Raw genomic sequence first — 10572 nt, forward strand, 5'->3', positions numbered from 1 at the left:
GTCATRTCTGTATACCCGTCGCAAGACCCACTTGTTGATGCTTATTTATAAAACCCTCTTAGGCCTCACTCCCCCCTATCTGAGATACATACAACACCCGTTCTGCCAGTCACATTCTGTTAAAGGTCCCTAAAGCATACGTCCCTGGGTCGCTCCTCTTTTCAGTTCGCTGCAGCTAGCGACTGAAACGAGCTGCAAAAAACACTCAAACTGGACCGTTTTATCGCCATCTCTATATTCAAATACTCAATCATGGACACTTACTGACAGTTTTGGCTGCTTTGCGTGATGTGTTTTTGTCTACCTTCTTGCCCTTCGCCTGTGCCAATAATGTGTGTGCAATCTTGTGCTGCTGCCATGCTATGGTGCCTTAGGTCTCTATGTAGGGTTGTCACTCTTGTCGTGATGTGTTTTGTCCTATATTTTTGTTTTATTTTTGTTAATCCCAGCTCCCGTCCCCGCAGGCCTTTTGGTAGGCCGTCATTGRAAATAAGAATATGTTCTTAACTGACTTGCCTAGTTAAAAAGGTTAGTTGGTGTAGCACTTGCGAGGCACAGCTGAGCATAAATTGAAATAATTTGTAAATAATTTGTTTTACGCGACTGATGGTCCCTGCATCTGATGGTCATGGTGCTTTCAAGTCAAATGGGAACTCGGAAAAAACAAGGTCAAATAATGAAGTCAGTGAACTCCAGGTCGGGGAGTCGGAGCTCTAGCAAGATGCGCGAGTTCCGAGTTGGATGACCGTTCCAAACGATTACCCCACGTCGGATCTCGTTTTTTTCCGAATTCGCAGTTGTATTGAACACTGTATTAGTCGCAGCAGAGGTTTCGCCTCCCACCATCCCTGCTCTTTCCTCCGGTGAGACTGACCAGAGAGGGTACGTCTTCCACCTGATGACGAAACTCGAGTCGCACTGCATCTGCCTCAGCGATAAATTAATGTTGTTCCTATGATCAAAGAAAGTGTAATACTCTTCGATATTAAAATAGACAAGACGAGCTGCTAATAATAATAAAAACAGGTCTATCGATACACTTGGCTACTCATTAATTGCAGTGAGAGTGGAAGTAGAGAGAAGCGCGTTTTACGTTTTGTAATAGTGGTTAATAAAAACAGTGTTGACAGTGCTGAATATAACTTAGGCATGAAATCGGTAATAGAAACAGCAGCTCTTTGCTGTATTCTTTGACAGTCTCTCCCTGGTCATGGGTTTAAACTTTATGAAGTCTCASGTAGGCTAGTATCAAACTTTGCTACCGCCAGGCTAGTGGAAGATGGAGGCACGGTGATTTGAGCTATCTGATTGGCCAGCACAGTAGGCARACTCGATTTAGCCACAGATCTCCCGGTCTGGCAGGTAAACGGAGTTTGTCTTTTCAGACAAATTAAATGGTTAAAAATGGGAACATTTTGCCTACCCGGTGCGCGGGGCTTCTGAATCAAGTGCAACACGAAAAAAAGGAGCGCAAGCCGTTGTCTTTATCGTTGGCTTTTCTACAGAATGTTTGGGGATCGACTAGGAATTCTTGAAGATCGACCAGTTGGTGTAACGTATAACTTTAGTACCGTCCCTCGCCCCGACACGGGGGCGAACCAGGGACCCTCTGCACACATCAACAACTGACACCACGAAGCGTCGTTACCCATCGCTCACAAAAGCCGCGGCCCTTGCAGCGCAAGGGGCAACACTACATATTGGTTTCAGAGCAAGTGACGTAACTGATTGAAATGCTACTAGCGCGTACCCGCTAACTAGCTAGCCATTTCACATCCGTTACACTCACCCCCTTTCAACCTCCTCCTTTTCCGCAGCAACCAGTGATCCGGTCAAACAGCATCAATGTAACAGTATAACTTTAGTACGTCCCTCGCCCCGACACGGGCGCGAACCAGGGACCCTCTGCACACATCAACAACTGACACCCACGAAGCATCGTTACCCATCGCTCAACAAGGGTTATTCTAAGATCTCAAAGACCTTTGAAGAACCTTAGGGTTTTTGGCAGTGAAAATTCCCCCAAAAGGTTATTTCAAGAAGCCCATAGGAGGTGGGTTCATCGAGAACCTCTTTGTTGGTGGGGTTCTTGCAGGAACCTAACTGCCCAACTGAAACATTTGGAATTGAAAGGACAGCAGGTGTGGCACTTAACTGAACAATGTAAAGATCTCCTCAATTTAAGTTAAGGTCTGTCCCTTATATGATCCAAATGTATATGTTTTATGATGATACCATCTGTCTTTTCATATTTGTGCAAATCTTTCTAAAACAGAATATAAGAATATGTATGTTATAAGATATGTATGCCATAAGAATATGTTGAAGGCTAGCTGTATTGGGTGCAGATGACTGAACTGGTCACTTTTGTGTCTGTAGGTATACAGACAAGGAGGCATACAAAGGTATGTCAATTGTTATGTTATGCAGATCACATGTACCTCCCTCCCTACCTCTTCAATGAAAAGAGGTAAGGGACAAGGTATGTGTATGAAACCATTATCAAAACAGTTTTTTTCATTCACATTTAACAACAAAACCAAGGATGAATACTGTTGTGTGCATGTTTTGTTAAACATCTGTATAAATGGCCTCCTGAGTGGGGCAGCGTTCTAAGCACACGCATAGCAGTGCTTGAGGTGCACTATAGCCCTGGCGTCGACTCCACGCCAGCCTGTCGACCTCAGGCCGTACCCTAGAGACATGATGCGGCGCATGTTTGGCTAGCGTCGTCTGGGTTGTGTTTGGCTGGCCGGATATCCATGTCCAATCGTTCTCTAGCGACTCCTTGTGGCGGGCCCGGCACCTGCAAGCTGACAGCGGTCGCCCAGTTGTACGGGTTTCCTCCCACACATTGGTGCAGCTGGCTTCCGGGTTAAGCGAGCAGTGTGTCAAGAAGCATTGCGGCTTGGCAGGGTCGTGTTTCGGAAGATGCATGGCTCTCGACCTTCGCCTCTCCCGTATGGAGTCCATACGGGAGTTTGCAGCGATGGGACAAAACTAACTACCAATTGGATATCACGAAACAGACTTCACCCTTCCTACACCTCTGAATATAACAGGAACCGGTTCGATCACCATGCACTGCAAAATCATTCTGGTTATGGAGAACATCAACACATTAACATCACCACACCAGTGGATATACCCATTGGACTTGGGATCTGCTGGAGTTTACCTCATATTTTGAGTTTTTTTGTCTGCTTTGCCATTAAAATCATAACTTAATTAATTAATTAACTAGGCAAGTCAGTTAAGAACAAATTCTTATTTACAATGATGGCCTACCACTGCCAAATTGAATATTGTAAGAGCTTTCATTGTCTGCTAATATGCCCCCTGTATTTATCCTAGTCCGTCCTAGCTCACTCATTAATGTCTTAATCAAAATTACGGATGCCTCTTATCCGCTTGTCGTCCCCTTATGCCAATATTTTGTACATCTCAATTGTCAGTAGAAACCACATTTGTTTAATTAATAGCCATTTCAGCTATGTTTTTTTTAAAGGCAGCAAATGAGGCTGTCACGCCCTGACCGTAGATTGCTTGTATGTTTCTATTTTTAGTTTGGGCAGGGTGATGTGGGTGGGTATTCTATGTCTGGGTATTCTATGTTGAGGTCTAGGTTTTCTGTTTCTGTGTGTTTGGCCTGGTGTGGTTCCCAATCAGAGGCAGCTGTCTATCGTTGTCTCTGATTGGATCCATATTCAGGTAGCCTGTTTTCCCACTTGTTTGTGGGTGGTTGTTTCCTGTTTAGTGTTTTGTTTCACTTCAGGACTGTTCGTTTGTCGTTTTTCAAGTGTTTTTGTATTTTATTAAAAAAATATGACACTTACCATGCTGCACCTTGGTCCTCCTCTCCTTCTCCAGATGAACAATCGTTACAGAGGCTGAATGAACTGTTTCGCTGCCAGACAAGGCTCCGCTGATAGCCAGGTGTAGCAGTGGTAAGGTGTTGGGACTCTGCTGTTCATACAGTTGTATGTGGCCCTAACAGTTTGGGGCACTGTTTGTCGCCGTTATAGTGTAATTAATGTATTGTTTAGTGTTGTGTTCTTTGCCCACGAAGATTTACATGCTAAAATTTCCACTGCACAAGATATAGTCCCGACACAAATCTGGGGTTGCTACCCAAGCCTGCTGGGTCGTTCCTTCCATCGGTTCAGTTGCCAGAGACGCGGCACAGTTAAGTCTTTTTGTTCTGTATCTATGGACGCGACCCAGTTGTTCCTCTACATGTTTCTATTGCCATACTGGCTGGCAACGTTCTTATCACTTGCTAGCAACTACAGCTAACTTAGTCACATCAAATAGTGCAGACTGATAAACAGCAAATTAGCTGCATTTGCATAAGCTGTTTTCGAGTGCATTTTTTGGATACATCCATACCAATAAGCTAATGAGGCACGATTTCACCTGGCATAGAAATGTGCTCTCTCCTCAGGACACCGTTGTTCAGAGGAGCTAGCCAACAACACAACTAACACAATCACTTCAAATTGAAGCTGGAAGACTGCAAACTAGCTGCACATTGTTTCGTTTGACCTTTTTTCAATTGACATTCATTTGTAAATATCCATTAAAATGATGCCAGCTGATTCATGATTTCGACTGGATGGGAAACGCTAACTGTCTGCCTTTCTCATCCCGCACTTTCATTACTATGGGACAGTGGAGATCGAATTTAAAATATTGTAATAATGTTGTCGGAGAGACGGTTATACAGATCTTTGCTGTTGAAAACTAATGTTAGTCTAAAAAAAATTAGATAATGTCTAGATGCTTTTTATAGTGGAGATCAAGTTTATAAAGTGCCTTGCTAGGCTGAGACAGTGATTGCACAGTCAGATGGAACAGAGTAAATGGCATTTTGAATTAGATTTAGCCGGTGGTAATTTGTGGATAGAAACAGGATGGATAGTGGTATTAACCAATCAGCATTCAGGATTAGACCCACCCGTTGTATAACGTGTTGAACAAGTGTTCCGTGGACAATATGAGAAGAGCACACTCTGCTGGTGATTGTTTTATATTACGGGTTTAGAGTAAAAATGCTTTGTGGGTATTAAATACATCATTGATTGATATTATATGGAACTTGGTCTTCAATAATCCAATGACATTTGATTGATCCAACTATTTGAAATGTCAATATTTATTCGACAGAAAAATATAATTTGCTCCATATGTTACAGTGGGCTTTAGGGTGTCACTTTAATTTTCCACTGTAGAAATTATAAAAGAAAAAAATCACAATTATTAAATACAAAAATCAAATAAGCCTAGGCCCTTATTAAATATTTTTAACAAAAGAAAGAATAGCCTTAACGTTGTTTTTCCTTAGAGTGAGTCTGAGTGCATGGACTTTCATTCTCAAACTGCAGTAGGCCTAGCCCTATTAACAATGCCATTAGCCCCTCCCCTACTCATATTGGGGCCCTGCCCCCGCTCGCAGCGTTCAGTACCGTTACATGTGCGTATCAGTGGACCGTCACGAGCCATCATGTCCAGACTGAGCCTGGCGTGCGCTATCGCCATTCTCGCAGTGCTTTTGTCGGGATCCTGCCTCGCCAGCCGCAAACTTCTGGTGTTCCTCATCGATGGTTTTCGATATGATTACATGGACGATCTGCAAAACCTGCCTGGGTTTAAAGAGATTATGGATAACGGGGTCAAAGTGGATTATATGACCCCCGATTTCCCCAGCCTTTCATACCCCAATTACTACTCACTAATGACAGGTGAGATGATTTTACCTTTGACTGACTGTGCCTCAAAGTTACAGCAGTGAAAAAATAATAGATTAGGCTATGAAAGGTTGACCATGATGATCACCAAATAAGATTTTACGAACTTGAGCCATTTATTTGTTATCTTGGACATACAGTGTTACTAACAGTAAGTTCACAGTTGCAATCCATTTGAACCTTTATTGCTTGCCTGAAACAAATAGGAAGTAGTGACAGTGGAGTTTAAACTTTGATGTTTATGTACAAAGTTGTAAAGTAGCCTTTTGTACTCTGTTGTGGCAACACTGAAATAACAATAATTGGTCAATCATTCTCATCAATATTGTTGCAGAATGACACATTGGTATTTAATGATTTGTTAACTTAGGTTGACAAATGATCAACCCAACAATTACTGAAGTAAACTTTACACCATGGAATGGAACGCAGATGACATTTCATAAGTAGGCCATTCTCTGAAATCCTTGTGTAGACATTGCTAGTAGCCTAATTCAGTGATGATGTATAATACATCCATTGATGGACAGGAGCCTGGCACAGCTGTCCTGGGTCCTCGAGCAGTAGAACTCTGCCTCATCAGTAAAAGAACCCACGCCCCTCTCCTCCTGGCAACCACACTGTCTCTATTGTCCCATTTACATATGTATGAGTGAAAACAAGGGACAACCAGAGCCATGTATCTAGAGAGTTGGCCAATGAGGTGTTCTGCATCATGGTACATTCACATGACACGACAACATTCTATGGCAGCCATGTTAGCGCCCCATTAACATTACATGGAAATATTAACAATGCTAATGTCACGGAATGTCAGTTGGAGTCAAGTTTACATAAACCTTAGCCAAATACATTTAACTCAGTTTCACAATTCCTGACATTTAATCCTAGTAAATATTCCCTGTTTAGATCATACTTTATTTTAAGAATGTGAAATGTCAGAATAATAGTAGAGAGAATGATTGATATCAGCTTTTATTTCTTTCATCACATTCCCAGTGGGTCAGGAAGTTTACATCCACTCAATTAGTATGTAGTGGCATTGGCTTTAAATTGTTGGGTAAAATGTTTCAGGTAGCCTTCCACAAGCTTCCCACAATAAGTTGGGTTGATTTGGCCCCATTCCTCCTGACAGAGCAGGTGTAACTGAGTCAGGTTTGTAGGCATCCTTCGCTCGCACCACACTTTTTCAGTTCTTGCCCACACAATTTGTCTTATAGGATTGATGTCGGGCTTTGTGGATGGCCACTCCAATAGCCTTGAACTTTGTCCTTTTTTGCCACATTTTGCCACAACTTTGGAGAGTATGCTTTGGGTCATTGTCCCATATTGAAATGTCCCATTTGCGCGACCAACTTTAACTTCTGACTGAATGTTTGGAGAATGTTGCTGTCAATATATCCACATCAGTTTCTCTTCCTCACTGATGCCATTCTATTTGGTGAAGTGCACCGTCCTCTGCAGCAAAGCATCCCCGACAAACAACAATGTCTGCCCCCCCCGTGCTTACACGGTTGGTATGAGTGTTTTTCGGCTTGCAAGCCTCCCCTTTTTTCTCCCAAACATAACGATGTCATTTATGCAATAGTTGTATTTTTGTTTCATCAGACCAGGAGGACATTTCTCCAAAAAGTACAATCTTTGTCCCCATGTGCAGTTGCAACCCGTCGTCTCACTTTTTTTATGGCAGTTTTGGAGCAGTGGCTTCTTCAATTGCTGAGCAGCCTTTCATGTTATGTCGATAAAGGACGCGTTTTAGTGTGGGATATAGATCATTATTAACCTGTTTCCTCCAGCATCTTCACAGGTCCTTTGCTGTTGTTGCTGGGTATATATTTGCACTTTTCGCACCAAAGGTACGTTTATCTCTAGGAGACAGAAGGCATTAACCTTCCTGAGGCGGTATGACGCTGCGTGTGTCCATGGTGTTTATACTTGTGTACTTATTGTTGACGCAATGAACATGTATCTTCAGGTGTTTGAATTGCTCCCAAGGAGGAACGCAGGACTTGTGGAGGTCTACAAATTGTTTTTCTGAGTCTTGTCTGATTTTCTTTTTGATTTTCCCATGATGTCAAAGCAAAGAGGCACTGAATTTGGAAGTAGGCTTGAGAAAGCATCCACAGAGTACCTCCAATTGACTCAAAATGATGTCAATTGCCTATCAGAAGCTTCTAAAGCCATGGACCTATTTTCTGGCAATTTTCCAAGCTGTTTAAAGGCACGGTCAATTTAGATGTATCTAAACTTCTATTGACACATTGGAAATGTGAAACAGTGAAATAATCTGTCTTAAACAATATTGTCATGCACAAAGTAGATGTCCTGAATGTTTGGCAACAGAAATTGGCTAGAGTGGTTGAAAAACGACTTTAATGACTCCAACCTAAGTTAATGTAAACTTCCCACTTCAACTGTATACTATTTAAAGTTAGGCCAAGTTTTATGAGAGATTATTTTTATATTGTTCTAATTCTAGACAGTTCATGTGACATTGCAATTGTTTAATATTTCCCATGTATGGTTTATGGGGCGCTAACATGGCTGTCCATAGAATTGATGTGTCATGTGAATGGCATCAAGCAATAAGTGAAACAGGAAAACCCTCAAATTTGGCGCCCCCAAACTCTCTAGATACATGGCTCTGGTTGTCCCTTGTTCTCCACTCAATAACATATTAAGAGCACAATATAGACAGTTGGTTTGCCAGGAGGGAAAGGGTGTTTCCAAGGTACAATACTCATTTTGACCATTAACAATGTCACACTGGTATTTCTAGATCCAATTTGCATGTTTTTTTAATGGATCTAAAAATGTGTTTCTTTAAAAAACAAGGACAACAAGTGACCCCAAACTTTTGAACGGTAGTTGTACTTAACAACACACTTGCTTTGCACATGAACAGTTCTCTCTAGTCCAAAACTGGACCTCTTCAGAGTACTGGCAGGTGAACGACACACATCAATGACAGTGTAGTTAGTGACATTAACAACAGATGTAGGTAGTAACTTCAGTGATTGAACAGCCCTCGGGCTGTATGGCTCCTCAGCAGCGGCTGTAGGCTATCTCCAACTCCAGGTCTGAACCCTGCAGGACGAGAGCAGAGGGGCAAGCAGTAAAGCCCAAAAGACAACAGATTCTGTCAAATCCTCCCAAATCACCGGATCACTTTGTGGATGATTTGGCTGATGTAAGATTGTTTTTGCGTAGAGGCAACATCCCCTCCACAAAAGCCTCGGCTTTAGGCTACTACCATCATTTTGTGCACCGTGTTAACAAACGTAACCAAAAACAGAGGCTGACCAAAGGCCCATTCTGACACAGGGCCCTCGCCGTCACCCCGGGCCATCCTGACACCAGGGCCTCCAGTCACGCCGGCATCTGACACAGGGCCCTCCAGTCACGCCGGGCTAGACGGCTAACCATGGCAGAGGAGCTATTTCAAAGGCTGATGGAGCTTTCAGAGACTGGTGATTTTTGGAGGGGTCAGGAAGGGTGCTTCTTCAGAAGAGCCAAGTGGCTGGAGCTCTACCTGTGAGCTTTACTGTTACAGACTGCAGGTTTTCTAACACATGGAGAGAGTACTTCTTTCTGTCCTGCTTTATTTATTAAAGACATTCTCTGGTACTTTTGTATTCTTTGTAGTTCCTAAAAGCAAGAGTGGCCCCCGAAAATTGCGTACTACGTCACATGTGGGCAGATATGTGTGCCACGTCATTGCTCTCTTTCTCTCGCTCTGCTGTGTACATCTTGCTAGCTGTCACCAAATTGGTGAGGAACCAGTATGGTAGCGGTTTGTTAAAATCACTGGGGTAGGAGCCAAGCCAGGAGAAAAATGCGCAATAGTACAACCTTTGTGTTGTCACAATGGCATTGTTTGCCTTATAACCTGTTAATTAATATGCCATTGACACGTGATAAATAGGCCTAAGGCCAAGACAAGAAAAGAGACACATGTGCAGAATAAATTCAACCACACTTTTTGTTTCCATCACCAAAAACGGAGCGCAACATCTGTCTAGTGAAGTTTCACAAGGCATATTGCTGTAACAAAGTAACATGACTACAGTAATTGTCAAGCAATTGTAATGTTTCCAACATTTTTCGGACTACTACAACTATTGATTTGGAAACCAGAGTTACAGCAAGTTTCGCAAAGAAACAGGAGCTACCTCCACTATTCCTTCATAACATCATCTAATCTAATGATGATTTCTGTGGTGTGGGCGTGTGGCGGGCGGTGCAAGTAGCAAAAACAGTTTGACTCACCCTACTTGTAGAGAAACGCGAAATCCATCCATCTCTCTTTCATGTTGCCGAACACGTACCATGGACTCAACATTCGTTTTTTGTCCTAGCTACCTGGCAAAATGCTTGCTCGCTAGCCCTAAGCTTTTATTCATGGGCAACAATGCACCCGGCCAGCTAGTTAACATTAGCCGTACTTACTTCTAGCTACTATTTAACTTTCATCCTCACCCCCCCCCCCAGGCTAGGGGCACTACCAAATGTAGGAATTTATGGTTGCGATCAGAAAGCGCCATTTGTGATCCTGGCTAGTAGCCTACACAGGGATTTGGACTGTGGTTTTACTTAAATTTATCTGTCCATCCAGGTTAATTAGGAAAGGGCCATTTTAGCTGCTATGCCACTGGAGGACAACGGACACCAAGGAGAATACAAACAATAAAGAATGTCTGGCCAATGACATTTGGCTTTTGAATGTGATTGGTAGAAGCCAAATTCGAACATGGGCTTCCGTTTAACACTTTTTTTTGGCGTGCGCAGGACAATTCAAGTTGAGCTCACTTCAGTTTAGCTCACC

At 42.8% G+C, this 10572-nt stretch overlaps 1 protein-coding gene across 1 annotated transcript in view; it reads left to right on the forward strand.

Moving 5' to 3' along the window:
* Nucleotides 1-5443: 5443 nt before the first annotated feature.
* The window catches only part of enpp6 (ectonucleotide pyrophosphatase/phosphodiesterase 6), a 23317-nt gene continuing 18188 nt past the window's right edge, over nt 5444-10572 (forward strand). The window contains exon 1 of the mRNA XM_023992221.2: nt 5444-5741. Within this exon, the coding sequence (XP_023847989.1) occupies nt 5504-5741 (238 nt within the window). The 5' untranslated portion in view covers nt 5444-5503. The remainder of the gene's footprint in view (nt 5742-10572) is intronic.

The sequence above is a fragment of the Salvelinus sp. IW2-2015 genome, linkage group LG8 (genome assembly GCF_002910315.2).
Source record: "Salvelinus sp. IW2-2015 linkage group LG8, ASM291031v2, whole genome shotgun sequence".
NCBI classification, from domain to species: Eukaryota; Metazoa; Chordata; class Actinopteri; order Salmoniformes; family Salmonidae; genus Salvelinus; species Salvelinus sp. IW2-2015.